General features: G+C 43.5%; 1 protein-coding gene across 1 annotated transcript in view; it reads right to left on the minus strand.

The window, feature by feature from the left end:
- Positions 1-12,299, minus strand: part of Ptgr1 (prostaglandin reductase 1) — a 22,621-nt gene extending 10,322 nt beyond the window's left edge. Inside the window, exons 1-5 of the mRNA XM_059254401.1 lie at positions 12,175-12,299; positions 8,939-9,054; positions 6,782-6,827; positions 5,782-5,838; positions 2,390-2,557 (exon numbers count right to left, since the gene is read on the minus strand). Coding sequence (XP_059110384.1) covers positions 2,390-2,557; positions 5,782-5,838; positions 6,782-6,827; positions 8,939-9,044 — 377 coding nt within the window. The 5' untranslated portion in view covers positions 9,045-9,054; positions 12,175-12,299. The remainder of the gene's footprint in view (positions 1-2,389; positions 2,558-5,781; positions 5,839-6,781; positions 6,828-8,938; positions 9,055-12,174) is intronic.
- Between the last annotated feature and the right edge of the window lie 11,374 nt (positions 12,300-23,673).

The raw sequence follows: 23,673 nt of genomic DNA on the forward strand, positions 1-23,673 counted from the left end.
GGAAAGAACATAAGGATGTGGGAATAGATTCAGTCTCTCCTCCTCCCACCCCTCCAGCCATGGAAAAGTTAGACTTTGGCCTTATGCTGCTCTCCTGTTCAATCAAGACCAATAAATAGTTATCCCTCACCTACCAACATTGCTCTTGTATTAGCCCTGAGTTGTAAACTTGACTTGATATGAAAATCCACTGTAATTAACTGAAGCCCCAAAATACAAAGCCAAAATAAGGGGATGAGATAAAAATGAGTTCAGCAGTAGGAAAAAAAATTGCATCCTTGATTTAAAGCCAATGAAATTCATATGTATTAAGCCACCTGCAAAATTTCTGACAGATGCATGGTAAAGTCAAGGCTGTTCAAATGAGAAATATTGGCACAATTTTAGCCTATTCAGCTTCTTCCTATAGTTGGAGCCATGAGAGTTGTTGGGCAGTGACAGGTAGAGACATCCTTTTTCTGAGGACCCACATACTGTCATGGGCTGCCTAACAGCGTGTTGGCCCCTGGCAGACGGAATGTACAGTGACGCTGGTAAGATGACATCATCTAATGACACTGGAGCTATCTCAGTTTGTGTAAGTTCCAGAGCATCCTGTCATCAAAAGTTGCATGCTGCACCTAACACCCCCTTAATCTAGTATTTTTCAAAAGACAGACACAGCACCATCTACCTATCTCAGACTTTTTTTTTTTTTTTTTTTTTTTTTTTTTTAGTTTTTCGAGACAGGGTTTCTCTATGTAGTTTTGGAGCCTATCCTGGAACTCGCTTTGTAGACCAGGCTGGCCTTGAACTCACAGAGATCCACCTGCCTCTGCCTCCTGAGTGCTGGGATTAAAGGCATGCGCCACCAGGCCTGGCTTGACATTTTGTAAAGATAGGGTCTAGCTATATCTCAAGCTGGCCTTCAACACATGATCCTCCTGCCTCAACTCTCTGAGTAACTGGGATCACAGAAGACAGTTGGAACTCCCATGTCTCCTGTGTGCTACAAAATGATTTCCCACCTTGGCAACACTGAGAGGTGATGGAGCATTTAAGAAGTGAGGCATCTTAGACCCAACTTCTCCCTCTTTCATTTAGCCTCAAGAATAATACTGGCTTACCTTTAACTGACAAGGAGGAACTGCATAAATGTAGATATATAAAAACACATATGCATAGTCTGTAGCATGCTTTAAATATACATATACAGTAGAATATCTAAATTAAGCTAATTAACATACATGTTTCTTCACATAGTTATCATTTCTGTGGTCAGTACACTTCAAATCTGTCTTCACAGTAATTTCCAACTTTATTTATTGTTGTAAACTACACTCATCCTGCTGTAAGACAGATTCCTTGAACATATGTCTCCTGTCCAAATAAATTTTTTTTAAAAGTAAGAAGATGCCAGGTGGTGGTGCATGCCTTTAATCCCAGCACTCAGGAAGCAGAGGCAGGCAGATTTCTGTGAATTCGAAGCCAGCCTGGTCTACAGAGTGAGCTCTAGGACAGCCAGGGCTACATAGAGAAACCTTGTCCTGAGTTACACCTCCCAAATAAAAATTAATAAAATTTGTGTCTTTGGACCAACATGTCTCTCAATCCCCATCACTATACTCTCAGCATCTATTGGTTCAACTTTCTAGATCTCACTTATGCCACAGTTTGGAGATGAGCTGACTCCTCCCCAAGGTCTTGTGCTAAAGGCTTGGTTTCCAATGCAGCAGTGTTCAGAGACGGGGTTTTGGCAAAGTGATTAAACCACGGGAGCTCTGATGTAATCATGCATTAATCCCGTGGTGGATTCATACTATGATGGCATTATTAGGAGATGGGAACTAGTCAGATGAAGTGGGTCACTGAGGACAAAGCTCTAGCAAGATACATCTCATCTTTGGCTCCTTCTTGTCTTTCTCTTCTTCCTGGATGCCATCAGATAGACAATTCTGCCCCATCATTCTCCTTATACCATGATTGTCCACCTTACCCCAGGCTTAAAACAAATGTGCAAATGGACTGAAACCACGGTCCAGAAGAAAACATTTCTCCACTAAAATTGTTGCTCTCGGGTATTTCTCACATAAATAGAAGCTGACATAAAATGAAAATGAGATCATGTGGAATTTGTCTTTCTGTACCTGACTTACTTCACTTAATGTCCTCCGGGTTTGTCTATGTTATCATAAATGCCAAGGTTTCCTTCTTTTTAAAGGTTACACAGTTTTCTTTTATATAAGACATTCTCTTTATTCATTCACTTAACAGAGTCTTCTCAGTTTGAGCTCCTTCCTTTCTTATTCCTAACACTTTTCTCTAATCAGCTTTGTGCCTTAAGTCTCTCCTGCTGGTTAAGTTATAATGTTAGACATTCTGACAAACAAAACATACCCATGACACTTACCCTGGCATGCCAACTGTTCCCAAAGCCAAAGACAGTGGTAACTTGTCTGGCCACCCTGCAGGCAGTTTTCTCAGTCCCTTCCCGTCAGAAATGGAATGTGATGTCCAGCCTACTAATGCCACTACAATGGTTCCTGTGGGGAAGGCTGGGTTTTTACTTTCCACAACCCTGAAAGACAAAAGTACAGTAAGACATGTGATATCTTTTCCTATTCTTGGGGGTCAGGATGCTTTGTAGGGAATGTTCACAAGAGGGCACTGAGCTAAACAGTCCATGACTGACACTCTGAGGAATCTCTCCTTAATTCTTAGCCATGTGGGAGCCTTCAGAGAAGAGTCTCAACTGGTCCAGCACCAATCCCTGTCCCTGCCCTCTTCCCTTCTTTTTAGCAAGGGTCCTCTGTCCTCCAGCTCCAGGTGCCTCTATCCTCTATAGACCAGCCTCCCTTCTCCCTCAGGGACCCCCCACCCTGTCTCCTAAGTCCTCTTTTCTCTTGCATTGTTAACAATTTCCTTCTCTGTCATCCTTTCTCTCAGCTGTAAGAAAGCACAACTCGGTCATTTTATAATCTCATTTTCCCCCTCCATCGTCTCAATTTTATAGCCAAATTTCCTCATTTTCCATTCACATGATAAACCAGAACAACATGATCTCCACCTTCACCAGTCCACTGAGGTTACAACCTTCTGATTGCAAAACATAGTGGCTATTCTTTTTTTTCCAACTTTGAATTTTGTTTATTTATTATTCATTGTAAGGAGGAGAACACAGGTGTCATGGTACAGGTGTGGAGGTCAGAGGACAACTGTTCAGAGTCAGTCTCTGTCCATCATAGGTTCTAGGGATGGAACTCGGGTTGTCAGGCTATTCATACTCGCTATCCAACTTCTCCACTCCGCCCGGCGGTTCCCAGGACACTGGCTTCTCCTGGCCTTCTTTCTTTCCACTCTAAGCTGCCTCTTTTCTGCCTCATCGATGGATTTCTTGCAGCTCCCCTCACCCACACCTTACTTCTTGACTGCCTTCCCCACAAGCTGGCTATAGATCACATTTACGTCAGAACATTTAAATAAAATGAAAATATTAGACTGAAAACTTAGCTCAGGAGTGCAGTACTTGCCTGGTATGCATGTAGCCCTGCGCTGGGTCACAAGCACCACAATTTTAAGCAAAATTTTTAAAGAGGGGGAAAAACGCTTTAAAAAAATCAAACAAAAATATCAGCTATAATCCTACGACATGAAGATAACTGCTATGGAATGGTCTGTATGTCAAATGTGTTGCTGATTGGTCAATAAATAAATCACTGATTGGCCAGTGGCCAGGCAGGAAGTATAGGTGGGACTAACAGAGAGGAGAATTGAGAGAACAGGAAGCTGGGTGAGGGAGACACTGCCAGCCGCCACCATGACAAGCCTCATGTGAAGATACCGGTAAGCCACAAGCCACGTGGCAAGGTATAGATTTATAGAAATGAATCAATTTAAGCTGTAAGAACAGTTAGCAAGAAGCCTGCCACGGCCATACAGTTTGTAACCAATATAAGTCTCTGTGCTTACTTGGTTGGGTCTGAGCAGCTGTGGGACTGGCGGGTGACAAAGATTTGTCCTGACTGTGGGCAAGGCAGGAAAACTCTAGCTACAGATAACAGCTAATATTTTGGTATGTTTCAAGGTAATCTTAATGATAGATTTAAAATATATAATGTATACTTACATAACTGAAGTAATGTTTTGCAACCTAATTCTCCCTCAACATTAGTTTATATATAATTTATATTTTTTGTGTTATTAAGAATCCTTTAGATCTGGACAGGGTGCCACACTCCTTTAATCCCAGCACTTAGGAGACAGAGGCAGGTGGATCTCTATGAGTTTGAGACTAGCCTGGTCTACAGAGCTGAGTTCCAGGACAGCCAGGGCTACACAGAGAAACCCTGTCTCGAAGGAAAACATTGAAAAAAAAAAAAAAGCTTCCTTTGGAAACTGTATAACTTCAAATTGTTAAATTTGATTACTCCATCAGTAGTTTTTTTTTTTTACAATATCATTCCTAATGTAAATTACATTTTAACTAATTATTGTTATTGTTTTTGAAACAGCAGGCACATGTGCACACACACACAAACTTCATGAAGAATTACTTTTGTAGAATTTCTACAAAAAGTAAAAAACTTTGAAAATAGCTGTTATCAGTAGTAGATTTAATTAAATGGAAGAATGCAATGGAATAATCTATAGCTTTTAAAAAAATATAGATGGTATATTTACGCACTGACAACAAATAGTGTAGATTTACTGAGAAAAGCCAATTTGCTGGCAGGCATATAATCTTATTCTAAGTAGAAGTCTGTACTTACCAGGTTTTGAAATAATACACTAACAACCGACTCGGGGGGACTTTCCATTTTCAGATTTCAATTTATTTGTATTTTACAATAATCGTGAATTAAATATATAAAGCTCTGTTTACATCATTAAAAGTCAGGATGGCAGAGAGGCTAAAACGACAATCCTACATCCACGATAGTGAATGTTGTCAACCAGACTGCTTGAGAAACACAGATCAGTCAGTGCTTACCCCTGGCAGGATGTGTGCTAGGAGGGGAAGAAAAGAGCAAAGAAAGCCAGGCTGTGGTGGTGCACGCCTTAATCCCAGCACTCGGGAGGCAGAGGCAGGAGTTCAAGGCCAGTCTGGTCTACAGACTGAGTTTCAAGGCAGCCAGGGATACATAGATGGGGAGTGGGGTGGGGCAAAGAAAAACAAAACCAGCTATCAGCTAGCACAGCTCGATACCGATACCACCACCACCCGCCGCCGCCGCCGCCGCCGCCGCCGCCACCACCACCACCACCACCACCACCCTGTGTCTGCCAAGAGGCAAGAAGACTCTCCCAGAGGCTCCTCCTGCCATGGTCCTTCTCACCGCAGGCTCAGAATCAGCAGAGACAAGGGCCACATGCTGAGTCCTATGAAACAACGAACCCAAACGAGCCATGTCTCCCTTTTAGTCATTTCTCTAAGATATTCGGTCACAGCCACATCATCCTTCCATCCCTCTCAGTTAAGAAGGGGGCGGAAGCCGGGCGGTGGTGGCGCACGCCTTTAATCCCAGCACTCGGGAGGCAGAGCCAGGCGGATCTCTGTGAGTTCGAGGCCAGCCTGGACTACCAAGTGAGTTCCAGGAAAGGCGCAAAGCTACACAGAGAAACCCTGTCTCGAAAAACCAAAAAAAAAAAAAAAAAAAAAAAAAAGAAGGGGGCGGACAGGGCCTTCCCAAATTGTTTCCTAGTGAACCACATAGACTGGAGAAGGAGCTGTAGGACAATAGGCAGACCTGGCAGGAGCTGGAGGACATTTATCCAAACGCCAAGGCAGGTGTAAACACTTACCTGGCCACTTGCTCGCCCATCATTCTATCACCCTCCTTCAGTCTTTTTGATGCAATTCTGAAAAAAAAAAAAACAAAAACAAAACAAAACAGACAAAACAGATTCATAGTGTGCAAGACTATATGGAGGAAAATATCTTGATATCAATGGCAAAATGCTGGGACAAGACAACACCCACCATACCAGGGCAGCACAACCAGCCAGTTGAGACACAGTGTGACCCCAAAATAGGCATTCTATGAATGAATTTGAGAATCTTATCACTCTGTTCAACTGGAGGTGAGTTTCTGCCTACAATATTCAAAATACAACATGGGCCTGGCTGGTATCTGTTACCCCAACATTAACCACCCCCCAAAGGATGCTAATTACCATTTTGTTTTGTTTAGCAGAGTCTTTCTATGACTGGTTTTGAACTTGTGGTCTTCCTGCATCAGCTTCTCAGGGTATAAGCTACCATGCCCAATTGCTAGTTAACATCTTTAAATGGTATGTTTCAACCAAGAGTTGACTCTTCGCCATTCAGCTAGGGGAAAAATACTATGTGATGCCTGTATTACTTACTTAGGTTAACAGTTTGCTGAAGCACCATTGAAAGGCATTTACCCCCTCTCTGCCCTCCAGTGTTTTCTGAGTCCTATGTTTGAGTCAACTATGAACCCCATAATAAAAACATACTGGCAAAGAGAAGGAAGAGGCGCTGGCTTAAGTCTTGGCTCCTTCTGCTCAACTATTGCAGTAGGAAGTGGACAAGTCGGGGCCTAGCTCCCGCCTCCTTTCCCCATCTCTCCTGGAGAGCACTGAGCAATGAAGGGTAAACTGTGCACAGCGGCCTCGGCCTACAGAAGATGAGCACCCTTGAATCTCATCCCGGCTACAATGTAGGAAGACGCAGGGGAAAGGCTGCCATTGTAATCATGGCCTATCCTAAAAGATGAGCCACGGTGCTTCAAATGATGGATCAACGAACAACAGGAAAAAGTGAGGAAGGAGACAGTACCTCATGTAAGGATCCACGGAGAGGAAAAGGGCTTCCAGCAGGACCTCTGCAAAATAAAGCATCCAGATGCAGTTAGCGACCCAGGCTCTGTCGGCTGCAATATTCTGGCATTCTGAATAAAGAGGCCTAGTCTTTCCGCGTAGGGGCCACCTCTCCTCTGTGCTATGAAGGATCAATTTTACTGTGCTGTGGATAGATTCCAGAGCCTTGTGCATGCAGGGGAAACTCCCTTACCATGAGCTTCACTTCCAGCTCCCCACTGAAGATAAGAAGGGCTTTCACATTTGGCCCGGCCCAGTTGATGATGATGATGACGACGATATGACTATCTGTACTATTTTAGGTGGATCAATTCGTTCAACATTTTCAACTACTGTTCCATCCTATTTAAGTAACTTACTATGGCATAGTACAGTGTCCATGTGATGTCTTAGCTTCCTGCTGCTGTGATAAAGATCATGGCCAAAACCAACTTGGGGAGGAAAGGTTTACTTCAGCTTATCTGCCCCAATCAGAGTCTAATATAAAGGGACATTGGGGCAGGAGCTCCAGGAAGGAACCTGGAGGCAGGAATTGAAGCAGAGGCCATGAAGGAACTCTGCTTCCTGGCTTACTCTTACTATTCAGGCTGCTTTCTTATATAACCCAGGACCACTGCGGGGTGTTTACCCACTAACCCCACAGTTCCCCCAGAGTTTTCTTGAGTGCAAGCAGCAGGAAATATTAGAAGGATTTAGATTGTGGAGATGAACAGAAAATACAAGAGAGCCTCGAGAGGGCCTGGAACCTATTCCAACAGGCCCTGACTGGCTCTGCCCTAGGGTATTTATAGAGATGCCAAGGGGTGGAGCAAAAGACTCCCCACCCCACCCGAGCACAGCCAAGTGCAGACCATCTCAGACACCTGCACTCAGGCCCGTGGTCCTAATCATCCTCTCTATGCAGACCTGCTGGGTAAAGCCATTAGGAATCTGAAAACGGGCTCCCACAGACCACCTGCCCACAGTAGGCTGAGTCCTTCTGTATGAATCATTAATCAGGAAAATGTCTATAGTCTTGCCTACAGGCAATTTGATATTGACATTTTTCTCAGTTGAGGTTCTTCTTCCCAGATAACTTTAGTTTATGTCAAACTGACACAAACTAACCAGGACAGCAAGTTAGTAAAATACTATCAATCAATACAAAGGAAGATGCATTTTGCTAAAGTGACCTTCAACTGTGTACTTTCTGGAACTTTGAATCCAAGTTTTGGCCACTGCCACTTAAACTCAGTCAGTGACTCTGTCGTGGGAAGTGACTACAGCCTGGTCTCAGAAGCTTACTCACTGTAACACCCTTCAGACACAGCGCCTAGGCTGGGCTCTGGGCACAGCTGCTGAGAAATGCTTATCACACCATCATCACAGGCTTGCCCGGACAGAGGAGACTTCCTCCTCTGTCAAAGCCGTGGATAAGGTACCTACTCATGAGCTTCATCAAACACACTGGGGAGGGGGACCCATGAGGACATTAAAACTGCATAGAAAAAAATCTAAAAAGATTTATGTGACAGATTGCAAAATGGTCACAAACACCTCCCACCGCTGTGTGCTGGCCTCCTGGCCACTCTGTCAATCAAGAAATCTGCTTCCATGGGTTGAGGATGAAGCCCAGTGATTGCCTGAAATCATGAGGAAGAGGAGGAAGAAGAGGCGGCAACAAAAAAGGGAAAAGAAATAGATTTGCCAGCCTTTGAATCTGGACAACTTGCCTTGACCCATGGGATTTTAAGAAAAGCCGTGTAAGTAGAGGCTTGAAGAGTCCTTGAACACTAGAGCTCACCAACCCAGGCTGTTCTACATCCACAAGACCCAGGTTCTACATCCACAAGACCACTACAAGGAAAGAACCCAATCTGGCTGTTCACAAAGTGGAGAACTGCAGCCTGGACCAGGCAGAAAGCCTTCTATCACTAGGCAGGTGAATGAGACTTATCCTAAAGTAACTAACCATTAGGCCAGGTGAGACCTACAAGGAACCACTCAGCTTAGACCAACCTAAACGGCTAACACTCAGAACTGTAAACCAATAAAGAAAATATCTGAAGTCAAAGTCGGGGATTCTCCACTAGGTGGCAGAAGCTAGCTGATACGGCCTCTGCCAGCTCTGCATTACCTCCATCTTTTAAGGGTGGGAGTTCAGTAGTCCTCAACTCGAAGTTACTGTCAGTAGGGAAGCCTTCAAAGTGCTTCTTCAGGGTCCAGCTCTTGGCCTGCACCATCCTGATGTACCTAGAACATGGTAAACATGTGGTCAATGACCGTCTTATAACCCCTAGGCATAGCACTGAGGCCAGAAAACACAACCCTATTATCATTTTATCACATCCATTTAGAACTTTTGGGGATTATGCTAGGCACTTCATATATCTGATCTCATTTTAGTCCCATGACTTTTCTGTAAGAGTCGTTGTTATCAATCACTTCAGGTGTACCGATGTGGAAACAGGCTAAAACAAATTCTCAAGGCAAAGAAAATGCAGACTGACAAATTCTGTCCAGGACAAACTGGAGTTTCTCTAGGATATTAAACAACTAACGGGCGTGCAAAGTCCAGCAGTTTCTCGATCTCCTTCAGTGAATCTCTAGGAAATGCCTCAAAGCCTTTTTCCCCTACAGATGCATGGACCTCATAGCCACTGGGGGGCGCCGCTGCTCCATCTCATTTTCTCTGGGTTTGGCTCCAATATGGAAACTATTTTGTTTAAACTTGCCTCCAGGCAAATCGAACAAATAATCGAAACGGCTCTGTGCTTTAAAAGGTTTGTGACACAGAACTACACATCATCTTGTGGACCTCAGTGAATTCTCCAGATAAGCACGCAAGGCTGACGAGTTTATTCACTGTGTCCCTCTCACTCTTGGAAAGAGCCTGACAGGAGGACAGTGAGCCAGCGAATCCAAAGCCCAGGTCTTCCCATCTACTTGTCTCTGCTTTAGACGGGGGTTCTTGAAGCCCAGGCTGGCCTTAGTTGCGGTCGAATATTATTTTAAGGCGTGTTACTTTTGTTTATGTTGCATTTGTTTAACTCTGTGAAGCTGTGTTACTGTGCCTGTCTAAAACACCTGATGGTCTAATAAAGAGCTGAACAGCAAGGCAGGAGAAGGGAAAGGCGGGATTGGCAGGCAGAGAGAAGAAATAAAAGGAGAAATCTGGAAGGAAGAAGAAGGAAGAAGAGAGGAAGGAGGAAGAGGAAGACTTCAGGGGCCAGCCACACAGCCCGACACAGAGTAAGAAGCAAAGAAAAGGTGTACAGGATTAGAGAAAGATAAAAGCCCCAAGGCCAAAGATAGATGGGATAATTTAAAGTTAAGAAAAGCTGGCTAGCCAGCCTGGACTACCAAGTGAGTCCCAGGAAAGGCGCAAAGCTACACAGAGAAACCCTGTCTCGAAAAACCAAAAAAAAAAAAAAAAGAAAAGAAAAGCTGGCTAGCAACAAGCTGGTGTGGGAATTTGTTCCTTTCAGCCAATGGCTTTGGGGTAGAAAGCCCTAAGAACAGAGGAATAGGGGTCCTGCGCTCTCCTAGGGGGATGGAGCAGGATGGTTGGTTCCCATCGCCCCTGGGCAGAACAGAGGACAATGACGGCTGGATGAATGGCAGACTCTTCCTTATTCTGTATCAGTGAACCTATTATCCCCATTTTATACCTTAATAAATTCTTGTGATTTTTTAACAGGCTCTCGTGGGTTCACATAACAACAAGTCAAGCTAAGGCCAGGCATTTATAATTAAGAGTAAGCCTCCCTGTGTGATTTATTTGGGAACTGGGGGACAGGCCCCCCAAAAGAGCAAAAACAACCAATACCACTTAGTGATCTTGCTATCCGATCCTCATATGAGCCATCATGTGGTGCTGATAATCAAACCCAGAGCTCTGTGAGAACAAGTGCTCTTAACTGCTGAGTCATCTCTCCAATCCCATCCCAAACCATCCCCCCCAAAGTAAGGTTTTTAACTGACAGATAACAGCTTATATTGATAGGACACAGTGTACGCAATGTAGAGTGCTTAACACACCCATCATCTTCTTCACCTATTTTATGATGAGACATTTGAAACCTGCTTGTTTTGAATTAATAATTATTGTTGCCAAGGGTCACACTCCTGTCGTGCCCTTTGACCAACACTTCCAACCCTTCTCAGCCTCTTGCTGTGGGATGTCTTTCTGGGCCGAGCATTTATAATTACTATAAGCCTTTGAGTGATTATTTAGAAGGAGCTGCGGACCGGGGCGGGACAGAGAAAAGCCTCCGATTACAACCTCTGATAACTATCATTCTACCCCACGTTTCCGAGTTCAATTTGTTGTTTTTCTTACACAGGGCTTGGCTGTGTAGCCCAGGTTGGCCTTGAACTCATCATCATGTTGCAGAGGCTGTTTTGGAACCCTCCGTTGTCTTGATCCCACATGCTGGGATAACAGGCACGCTCCACCAAGCTCAGCTTCAGTCTAGTTTATTGTTACCATTATTTTGTGTGTGCATGATACAGGTGTGTGGGTGAGGGCGCATGCGTGTCACCGAGAGCTTGTAGAGGTCGGAAGACCACCTTCAGGAGTGGGTTCGCGCTTTCCATTTTTTTTTTTTTCTTTTTTCGAGACAGGGTTTCTCTGTGTAGCTTTGCGCCTTTCCTGGAACTCACTTGGTAGCCCGGGCTGGCCTCGAACTCACAGAGATCCGCCTGCCTCCCGAGTGCTGGGATTAAAGGCGTGCGCCACCACTGCCCGGCGGGTTCGCGCCTTCCAACTGTGGGTTCCAGGTATCGAACTCAGGTTGTAGGACTTGGCTGGCAATCACCTTCACCCGCAGAACCATCTCAGAGGAGGATTTCCATTTTGTTTCAAGACTGCATATTCCGTCTCTATTTTCAAAAAGGCAGCGCCTGGTCCTTCTGAACTTGCCACAAGTCTAGAAGGACACCTTCGGAAGGGGTTCTAGTACAGTGCCTTGGTGCAAGACCTGGCCAGCTCGCCTGGTTTCGTACTGCGCATGCGCGAATCCTCTGCTTTACCAGCTTCAGTTTAGCAATCCTGTAAAGTCCTAGCCCAGACTTTCCAGGGTGCTGGAAGTTCCGCGGCATGTACGTACGATCGGACTGCCGGCGGACTTTGCCCTTCCCCTAGGTCTCAGTCTCTCCAAGAACCTGCAGGGACCGGGAGGCGATCCTGGGCTCCCTAACTTCCTGAGTGCAAAACCCAGGGATCATTGCGCACCGGTGGGGTGGGAGAGGGAGGGACCGCCAGCGCTCACTTGCTCAACGAGGCTCTAGATGCTTAGCAGGGAGAAAGAACCGGTCGGGGGAGGGAAGAGAAAAGGGAGAGGGACCAAAAATAGCAGAGTATCTACTTACAGAAGCTCGCAGAAACTCCTTCCCTGGGAAGCCGCGGTGAATCCTCAGCTGAGCGCCAGACTCGACTCTGGCTGGGCGGTCGGAGAGGGCCGGGCTTCTCGAGGGAGGAGCAGCTTCTGGAAGCCTTGGATCTACAGAGGGTCACAGCACAGCAGGGGAGGGACAATGGGAGGGATTTGTGTGTGTGTGTGTGTGTGTGTGTGTGTGTGTGTGTGTGTGTGTGTGTAGGCGTCTCGCTGTGTTCTAAATAATAAAAATATTTTTTACTGAAGAACCCGATTTATGTTTGCAAGATCAGAACCAAAGAAATTACCCAGTTAATTCAGGCAAAATCCTGCCACCTCTGGCCCCCTTTAGTTAAGCTAACCGCTGCTGCTGTCACGATGTCATGTCCCTGGGAGAGGCAAGAAGGCGAGCAGCCATGACATCTAAGAGTATATTTTGTAAATAATAAGTTAAAACATAGTTATGGCAGCTTACACCGCTTGCTGCCAGCCACCTGAGGAGTTCCCAGCTCAGGACCTCCTTCACATGAAGTCCCATCCTTGACGAGGGCAGAAGGCTTCCGGGGATCAGTGGAGAAAGTCAGCTAGTTTATTAGAGGTGAGGTTTGACACCTGCTTTAGATTGAAGGGAGACCTTTAGAAAACTATGCCCTTGGGTGGCTTCACCATCCCTAAATCACATTGCTCAAAGAATGTAATTTACACCTAAGCTTAAAGATTGGCGCGCAGGGTGGGGGTGGGGGAGTGGGGGGGTGGTGTGAGCTGGTTTTCTTTTCTCCTAAAGACAGTCCTTCATAAATGAAATCTTAAGGAGGCTTCCTGAGGGACATTGCTCAGGGTTAGGGCAGAAGGGGGTGCTCAGGCCATCTTTAGAACTCAAAGTCACAACCCTTCTTTAAACAGCCTTGTCTGAAGAACACCCGGCATCTCCGTAGGCAGTCTCTCAACATTTCATGTTGACATTTCTGATCCCCAGTAGGACCAGCCAGATGTTTGAGTGGCCAGCTTTTCCCCTTCCCTTGTCGCTCTCATTCCCCATCTTTGTGTCTCACATTAGTACCAGCATGTGGTACAGAGAGTGCTGGATCTCAGTATCATTTGAGCTCTGGCTGGCAACCCACACGGTATTTGTTTATGAATCACCAACCTTAGTCAAGTCTCTGGAAGCCATGTGATAGAAAGAAAGCATACAGAAATGTTTTAACCTTGTCTTCTCCTCTGCGGCCTCCTCTTCGAATTCACAATTGTGAGTGGCTATTTGCTTTCCACTCCTTTTCTGTGACGATTCAGAAATACACATAAAGGATTTCCCTATTTCTGACCAAATGAGACTCATTTTATTTCTTCACTGCCATGTTCATTTCTGCTGAGGATTAAACCCCAGCCTCACACATGTTAAGCATGCACTCTGCGATGAGCAGTCCCCAGCCTCAGGGTCTTTCTAAAGGGGATATTTTGTCCCTTTTTTCTGATTTAATGTCCCAGTCATCTTCCAAATAGATAGATACAGTGTAGTATTTGTTTGGTAATATTCCATAATTGAGGTATATAACCATTAACTCCTCAATGCTGGAGTCCTAATGGTGTTCTGCTCCATGCCTATCTACAATGCTATAATACACCCTTTTATGAAGAACTACATTATTCTAATGCCTTTATCTCCATAGGCTAATTTCAAAATGATTTATTTTTATATTATGTATATGAGTGTTTAAACGGCATGGATGTATGTATAACACATGTGTGCCTAGTGCCCGAAAGAGGTCAGAGGAGGGTGTTGTATCCCCTGGAATTGGAGTAAGGAATAGTAGTGAACCACCATGTGTGTGCTGAGAACTAAACCCAGGTTATCTGGAAGAGCAGCTAGTGCTACTAACCACTGAGCCATCTCTCAAACACCTTAAGAACAGTTTTTTGATATTGGTTGGATAAAGTGACATTGTTGTGCTGTGGATATCGTTCTGTATAAATAAAACACTGATTGGCCAGGCAGGAAGTATAGGCGGGACAAGGAGAGAGGAGAATTCTGGGAAGTGGAAGGCTGAGTCAGAGACACTGCCAGCCGCAGCCATGACAAACAGCATGTGAAGATGCCGGTAAGCCACGAGCCACGTGGCAAAGTATAGATTTATGGAAATGGATTAATTTAAGCTATAAGAACAGTTAGCAAGAAGCCTGCCACGGCCATACAGTTTGTAACCAATATAAGTCTCTGTGCTTACTTGGTTGGGTCTGAGCAGCTGTGGGACTGGGGGGTGACAAAGATTTGTCCTGACTGTGGGCAAGGCAGGAAAACTCTAGCTACATTGTTGTATTTAATCACTTTGACATAAAGAAACAACAGTTTCATAAGGCTAACGCTGTGAGGTTGCCACACTGGCTTCCAAACCAAAAAATAATAATAATAATAATACTATGGCAATTTGTGTTTCTCTCTGGTCTGTCTGAGAGTTCCTGTTAACTAAAGCACGCATCAGGACCAATGGTGGAGTTTCACCTTTTGTCAGTCCAAGCAGTGAAACCTGCTTATGCCTTGGGTCATTCAGCCAGTTGTTATGTCTTTGGGCATAGAAATTCTCCCTTTTCCCTGCCAGGCATTCTGTTAGCTAGGTTCAAAGTGGAAGATTCAGAACCCCGGAGGACATGCGTCCCAGTTTCTTATGGAAGCCAGCCTGAAGTGGCTCCAGGGTCAGGTGTACAGGTTTATCAGCTTCATAGCAAAAGCTCTCAGTTGACCTCAGAACTTTTCAGAAGTTAGGATTTGCTTGTCGTGGAGAGAGTGTAGCAGTTTGCCAGGGCTGCTGCAACAAAATACATAGGTTTGTATAGCCGTAAGTTTTCTCCGGTCCTGCCCAGCCCTGCGGTCCCACAGCTGCTTATAAAATAATCACTCAGAGGCTTAATATTATTTACAAACTGTATGGTCTATGGCAGGCCTCTTGCTAGCTAGCTCTTTCATCTTAAATTATCCATTTTTATTAATCTATGTTTTGCCAAGTGTTCTGTGGCTTACCAGTCTGCTGGCATGTTGTTCCTTGAGTGGCAGCTGGCATCTCTCTCCAGATTCTTCCCTTCTCTTTCCCATCTCTCTCCTTGGATTTCCCACCTGCCTCTAAGTTGCCTTGCCATAGGCCAAAGAAGTTTATTTATTAACCAATGGGAACAACATATATTCACAGCATACAGAAAGACATCCCCCAGCATTTGTTTGCATCTGTATAAAATGTAGGGGCTCCAGATATTGGTGTTTCCTATATAATTCGAGGCAGGATCCAGTTAGCTCTCTTTATAAGTTGGATTCTATCACTTTGGGGATATTTGCTGTTAATCTCTCCCAAAAAATTACTGCAAGCTCTTTGCCAAGGTTCACTTTCTGCCCATAATTTGTCAATTTCATTATTAGTTAAAGGTACTGCAATCTCTACTGGGTCTATTCCTGCTAATTGATGAAGTCTCATTTTTCCTTTTAAAATCAACTAAGAGATCTTCTCTACATAAGTTTTTAATTTTTTACTCTGTTTATTTGGTAGAAATATCCATTCCAATACAATATCTCCCCTCTGCATTAAAATTCCTGTAGGAGAATGCTTAGAGGGTAAAATAACCAAAATGCAATCCAGCTTTGGATTCACACGATTCACATGTGCATCCTGTATATTCTTTTCCACCAAGACCAATTCTTTCTCAGCTTAAGCTGATAATTCTCTTGGACTATTTAAGTCCTTGTCACCTTCTAAGGTTTTGAACAAATTACTCAGTTCATCATTTTTTACCCTAACAGTAGTCCATAGATAGGAAATGTCTCTGAATAATCTTTGAAAGTCATTAAGAGTCTGTAATTGATTTCTCCTAATTTGTACCTTTTGGGGGTCTAATTTTTTGTAGACCTATTTTATATCCTAAATAATTAATAGAATCTCCTTTTTGTATCTTTTTGGGAGCAATTTGTAATCCCCAACAAGGCAAAATTTTCTTTATTTCTTCAAACATTCTAAGGTATCTATCTGCATTGAATCAGCTAGTAAAATATCATCCATTTAATGATAAATTATAGATTTAGGAAATTGTTTACGTATTACTTCCAATGGCTGTCATACAAAATATTGACATAGGGTTGGGCTATTTAACATTTCCTGTGGGAGAACCCTCTCCATTGATGTCTCTTAACTGGCTGAGAATTACTATAAGTAGGCATCCATGAAGGCAAATCTTTATCTTTTTCTTGTAAGGGTATTGAGAAGAAACAATCTTTTAAATTGATAACTATAAGAGGCCATCATTTAGGTAAGAGAGTAGGAAAAGGAATTCCAGATTGTAGAAAGCCCAGTGGCTGAATTACCTTGTTAATTGCTCACAAATCTGCTACCATTCTCCACTTACCAGATTTCTTTTTAATAACAAATACAGGAGAATTCCAAGAGCTGGTTGATTCTTCAATATGCTGAGCATTTAACTGCTCTTTTGCTAGCTCTTCCAAGGCCTGTTGTTTCTCTGATGTTAAAGGCCATTGCTGAATCCACACAGTCTTGTCTGTTAATCACTTTAAAGGTAGGGCTGTTGGTATCTTTGAAAGATTATCAGTTGTTGTGCCCTGTTCTTGTACAAGATGGATAGTCAGTTACTGTTCTTAATAATAGCTTGTATTTTTTCTCAGAAACATGTTAGTTTATGGTTTGTTTCTGAGGTTGGAGGGATGTTAATCTGGGTATTCCATGGTTATAATAAATCATGCCCCCATAAATTCATAGCTATATTAGCCACATATGGCTTTAATTTTCCTCTCTGTCCTTCTGGCCCTATATATTCAACCCATCTTGCACTTTATTTCACTTGAGATAATGTTCCAGTCCCTAAAAGCTGAACATTTACCTCCTGAAGAGGCCAATTTGGATGCCAAGATTCTGGTGTGATTATTGTTATGTCCTCACCTGTATCTACAAGACCTTCAATAAGAATGTCATTTATGTGGGGCAGTGGTGGCACATGCCTTTAATTCCAGCACTTGGGAGGCAGAGCCAGGTGGATCTCTGTGAGTTTGAGACCAGCCTGGTCTACAGAGTGAGTTCCAGGAAAGCTACAAAGCTACACAGAGAAACCCTGTCTCAAAAAACAAAATAAAAACAAACAAACAAAAAAGGTCATTTATTCATATTTTTAATTTTGGTCTTTGTTCATTTATAGAAGTTTGCCAAAAAATTCACTTTATGATTTCTCCTAAATTTTTTGTTCTCTCTGCTATAGCTGCTCTATCACACCAAGCAGCATGATTTTTCAGAATAGGCATTTAGTTATTTAACTGCTCTAGGAAGAGGTTTCTTCTATGATGGCAGGAAAGGACTGAACTGAATTTACCCTGGGGGCCTGTGAGAGGCCCCTCAGGGAGTTTCCTGATGGCAGAGGCAGAGGATTACCTGTCTGTCCCTTGTTGATCTACGTTCTTAGTCCAGTGTTTGCCTTCACCATACCTTCTGCATAATCCAGAAGGGAAGGGCATTCTGTTTCCATTGTTCCTTGAAAAAAGCATTGTTTCTAGGAATGCCTTGTTTATAGTCCCCTTTTAGATGACCTTGTTTACCACAATTGAAACATCTGACATTACTATTTTTCTTCAAACCTCTGGAAATCACCTCTCCTATCCAAGTATCATCATGGTCATGAGATTCAATATTAATTGTATTGGATCCATTCCTCCAAGGGTGCTGATCTTGCCTTTAACAGCCTAAATACCCTTTTACATTGTGCATTAGTATTTTCAAAAGCCAGAGATCCAATTATTATCTATCTAGATTCTAAATTTGGTATCATTCTATTTATTGCTGAAGACAGCCTTTATAAGAAATCCGTGAAGATTTCTTATGGGCCCTGTATAACTTTTGTAAATGACTCAATTTTCTTTCCTACTTCTCCAATTCTGTCCCAAGCATTCAGGGGTGCCATTTGGCATAAAATTAAGGTGTGGTCATCATATAAAGACTGTCTTTGTCTATCAGGATAACCACTTTCTCTAAGAAGTTGATCTTGGGAAATTTGCATACCTCTAGCCCTTGGATGTTTTCAGAAGCAAGAATTGAGTTTCACAAAACTGATTGTGGGTGGACTGGCACAATGTTGGCGAGATGGCTCAGTTGGTAAAGTGCCTGCTGGGAAAACATGAGGACCTGAGTTTGATTTTGAGAACCCACATTAAAAAAAAAAAATTTAAAGGCCAGGCATAGTGGTAGTGGCACACACCTTTAATCCCAGCAGAGGCAGGTAGATCTCTGTGAGTTTGAGACCAGTCAAGGTTATATCATGAAAAAAAAAATAAAAAATTTTAAAAAGCCAGTCACAGTGGTGCATTTTCGTAATTCCAGCAGTTAGGAGGCAGAGATAGGCAGATTCTTGGGGTTTGCTGGCCAGCCACCCTAGCAGATTCACAGGCCCATGAGGAGATCCTATGTTAAACAGCAAAATAGATGGTTCCTGAGGAAAGGAGCCTGAGGTCGGAAGTGTATGCACACATGCACACATACAAAGTGTTCAACTTTAAAAGTTGTAAGACATGCAAACAACAGGAAAAAATAATATGGGGACATCTAAGATCAAGTTATGTAGAGTTCTTCTCTCCTGAAACTTGCCTTCCTGCCTCACTGATGCCCAGCCACCTTCTCTTATTTCCTCACAGGGCCTTTTCTCTCCACTTGCAAATCCCATCTGTCTTCTTGTGAGGACACCAGTCAAAATGAATTTGAGTCCTACCTAACACCAGTGTTTAACTTAAGCCCCTCCCTTTGAAGGGCCCGTGTTAAACTGAGTCAGCATTAGAATTCCCACTTAATTCCCTGCCACATGGTTTTCAGATGTCATTTAATTTCATTTAATTAATTATTAATTGGTAATTTTAATTATAATTAATTAAAAATTTAATTGTCAAGTAATTAAACATCATTTAATTAATGATATCATTTAATTTCTTCTTTAACAATCCTCTCTCCAAATACATTTATAGTCTGAAGTAGGATGGGATGGGACGTTAGCATATAAATAGGGGTAGAATTCACTCTTTAATAGAGTATTTGCCAAAATGTGGTGGATTTTAGACTGTGGAGTATAATCCAGAAATCAAAAGATGCTCTGGGCTTGTAGAAGAACTTGTTCTGTAGAAGAACTCTATAGATCCTAAAGACTCAACACTGGAGTAGGACAGTAGGAAACCGAATGATGTTGTGGAATATTCCTTTACACTGTGTGAAGATGTAAAGGTTCAATAAAGAGCTGAATGGCCATTAGCTAGGTAGGAAGAGGTTAGGCGGGACTTCCGGACAGAGAGAGCTCTGGGAAGAAGAAAGGAGGAGTTGCTTTGAGCCAGACCCAGGGAGAGCAAGACATGCAGGAGAGGTAAAAGCCACGAGTCACATGGCAACATGTAGATGAATAAAAATGAGTTAATTTAAGTTATAAGAGCTAGTCAAACAAATCTGAAGTATAGGCCGAGCTTTCATAACTAATGATAAGTCTCCATGTTGTTTTTTGTGAGACGGTGGCCCAAAGAAAAATCCATCTATGGAATGAAGTATGTAATTCAACATCATTCCTATACATTAAAAGTTTGTGTTCATTGTTCACAGTACATAAGAACAGGTAGGGCTTGAATGCCTGAGGCCCTGAGTGCCATGCCCAGCACCATATAACCAAGTGTGGTAGTACATGTTCTTAATTCTGGTACTAGGGAGATGGAGGCAGGAAGATCAGGAGTTTAAGGTCGTCGACTCCAAAGCAAGAGTTTGAGACCAGCCTGTGTTATGTGAGACTGTCCAAAAATAGAGGGATGGGGAAGAGAAAGTGAAGGATGGAATGAAGAAAAAAGAACACAAAAACCAACTACCTGCACACCTGTGATAAACATATCATAGTGGTCACCTGTGGTAACTGTTGGACCCCAAAGTTTAGGGTCTCAAGTGGGCGCCCCAAGAACCCAGACTCCACTCCAGTTGATGCAACAGCACGAGGAATTTATTGGCTTCTGTACAGAAGGGCAAATTCTGGTCGTAAGAGCAAGAGCCGCATCTTACTGCAGCCCCATGAGGGCTTTTAAAGGAAAAACCCACAAAAGCCATAAGATTACAATTCCCATACAATTTCATTTCACAAGATCATGGTCTGGTCACAGAGTGATCACAGAGGGGATACAGTTACAGCAGTGTGCATATTTTTCCTGAAACTTCAAGGGGGGTATCAGGGCGGGAGTCGAGTTTACAAAGGTCACAGTGGTCCTTCCTGGAACACTTGCAACTATCCCAGTCACAGTTGAGCACATCTCTTAACAGAAATCTTTTTACATTGTTACATTGTTACAGGGGTGATTGAGTAGTGGCTGAGTCAGGTGGCCCTTGGAACTAGATTTTTAGTTTCTCATTTCCTGGTGCTTGAAGTTTCTCTTCTCCTGAGGCTTGGGGGTGTAAGCCTGAAGGGCTAGGGTCTTTCAGTAACAAGAGTAGGAAATCAGAATTTTTCAAAACACATAAATTGAGAGAAAAATGAAAGAGAGAAATCAGCAGGCAATGAGCTACAAACACCAATGAGAATGGAACACACACACACACACACACACACACACACACACACACACACACACTGCTCTGGCCCTAAGGTCCACAATCATACATGAACAGTTTAAAACCACAGCACACCCAATCTTATCTTAATAGAAGACAAGGAAAGAGTCTGCGTGGTCCAGCCCTACAGACAGGAATCAACCTGTTACCTTGTTTCTCTGGTTGTTGGCCCACAAGGTGACATCTCATTTAGGACATGGATAGGTGTGGCTTCCTCTCTCCTATGGCAAAAACAAGTTAAGCAGCAAACAGTATGAGTAATGACACTGAACCCGACATAAGAGCCTTACCGGAATTCATTCTGCTCAGCCCAAGGGCAGACCATGTGGTTTTCCCTTCAGGGTCTCTTCTCTCACCTTTCTGAACTACATGCATACCCTACTCTTGTTAGTGTAGCAGGATGCTCAGGCAAATGACTCTTCTGTCTTTGTGGCTGGGGTTGTGTTCCAGTTCTAAACAGCATGCATTAGCCCGATACGGAGGGTAGAGCATATTGCTGTTTTACTGATAATAATGATGATGATAAAACACATTCAATGGACATGAAACTTCTTCTCTTTGTCCTTCCTACCTGAAGTGTGGAGGAGCTGCCTAGTATTGCAAAAGCCTTCCTGGGACTACATACAAGGGAGTCCCTCACTATAGACAGTAAAGAAAGATAAAAGGATCTGTCTGCATCATCGAACATTTGGCCAGCTCTGGTATTTCTACTTTGATTCCTTGTTCAGTGGGGATTTTGGGGCATGTTTTTAAGACAATGTAGGTTTGGTTTCTGAACTATAGATCTTCAGGTAGCAAGCAGAGAGAGACTGAGCCTAGCATGGACTTTTGAAACTTCAAAACTCACTTCCAGTAACAAACCTTCTTCAACAAGGTCTCACCTCCTAATCCTTAACAGTGTCAATGACTGGGGACCAAGCATTCCAACACAGGAGCCTGTGAAGGCCATTCTCATTCAAACGCTCACACCTGTACACTGCTCGGTGGGGAGCATTTAGGCTCACCTTTCTTCCACATAGGGGGAGGGCTTGACAACTGATCAAGAAGGCCCCTCTGCCCTGAGGGCTGAGAGCTTCCAAAGCTTCCCTGGTACACATGCAGAGGCTGCTAGGGAGACACCCGCAGACTTCCCCTGCCCGCTCAGCTGTGGAAGGTCAAGAACCAAGGGTAACATGGAACACATAGTACTGGCAAGCGGCAAGACCCTCAATTACCTTTGTTTTCTTCTTCCTTCCACATTATGACATGCCTGTACCCACCCCACGCAATATATAAGTAAATAAATATAATTCTAAAACTTTTTCAAGGAAAGCTATCAAGCTTAATACAGTAGTGTAGTGGTATTTGCTCCACCCATGACCTTGGGTTATATGGCCCAAAGGAGGTGGTGCTCCCTGCTGTTCTTCCTGACCCCTTATAAGCAGTTGGAGAAGGGGCATGGGCAGAGCAAATACCGTTTACAGGTGGTGTAAAAAATCTTTGTCAAACAAATATCTCAGAAACAAAGCGCCCATAACACAAGGTAACTCAAATACTCTCATTAGACTGTAAATGGGACATAGGGATGAGATGTAGCCAGGGATATAGCTCAGTGGTGGAGCACTTAACTAGTGTGCATGAGAACCTGGGTTTAATTTCCAACCATAGGGAAAAAAAAGGCTTGGCCAAGGACTGTGCCAAGTCAGATAAGATACCTTTGGTAATAACTTTGACTCAGCTGGTCTGGATGACTGTAGTTCGTCAAGTCACGGTGATTATGCTAAGTCGTGGTAAATAAATAATCTACAGAGTTAGAATATGGGACAAAGGATCAAAGAGAAAGATTTCCTTTGCTTTGCTCTAAGAAAAAGCATATTCAACTCAGTTGTCTGCTCTTAGGATGAGCTCTGATCTAGTGACCTGAGGGAGCAAGTCACTTAAAACAATATAATTGCATAAGTAATAAAAAAATGCTTCTCTCGTCAAATAACCCAGATAATACAATGTGTAGAGCACACAGAGTAAAAAATCATTATTGATGTTGTAGGAATTCCTTGTGAACGTGGCAACTGTTGGAATTTCTGGCCACTGCCCACCCCCCCTACATGACCGCATATGCGCTGTTCAGATGCTTAGTCATTCCAGAGCTTTACGACCTACGTAATCTGACCACTGTGTGGTCGGGTAATTTGTGCATAGCGTGATCACGCAATCTATGCACATGCGTGGTGTAGCTCAGTAAGCCCATATGCGCATGTGCAGAGGAATCTATAAAAAGCAGATCACAGACTCCTCCCCCTTCTTCTCCCTGCCCCCTCTCTCCCTGCACTGGTCTTCCGCAGGCCTGATCACATTCTCTTCTGTCCCTCCTTTCTCCTAATAAAACTCTGATAGTGGGTTTTGTCATGCCTTGTGGCTTTTCTCTCAAGGTAACAGCGCCGCTTAATGAATAACATTGCGCCACGGCATAAAACCAACAGCATCGTATTTAGAAACTTGAAAAGTGTCTCCCCCTTTCTTCACTACAACCTCCATTTTCACTAGGCTGGTGAGGTGCCGTGAAACCATTACATAATCAATTCATGGGGCTGGAGAGGTGACTCAGCAGTTAAGAGCACATACTGCTCTTCCAGAGGACCCAAGTCTCGAGTCTCGTTTCCAGTATCCATGTCAGGCAGCTCACAGCCAGCTGTAATCCAGCTCCAGGGGATCCCTTACCGTCTTCTGGACTCACTGGGCACTTGCACTCTTGTGCACACATGTGCACGATGAAACCTTTAAAAACCAATTTGTGAAGCTGTTATCATAATTGCAGGAAAACCTTAGTACATGAAAGGTAACCACATCTGAAGAGAGAATGCTCGTCGCTCCTTGCAGCAGGTGTGAGAGGCAGATGCTTTCACATCAGCTGTGAATCTTGC

Source organism: Peromyscus eremicus, chromosome 2 (assembly GCF_949786415.1).
Source record: "Peromyscus eremicus chromosome 2, PerEre_H2_v1, whole genome shotgun sequence".
NCBI classification, from domain to species: domain Eukaryota; kingdom Metazoa; phylum Chordata; class Mammalia; order Rodentia; family Cricetidae; genus Peromyscus; species Peromyscus eremicus.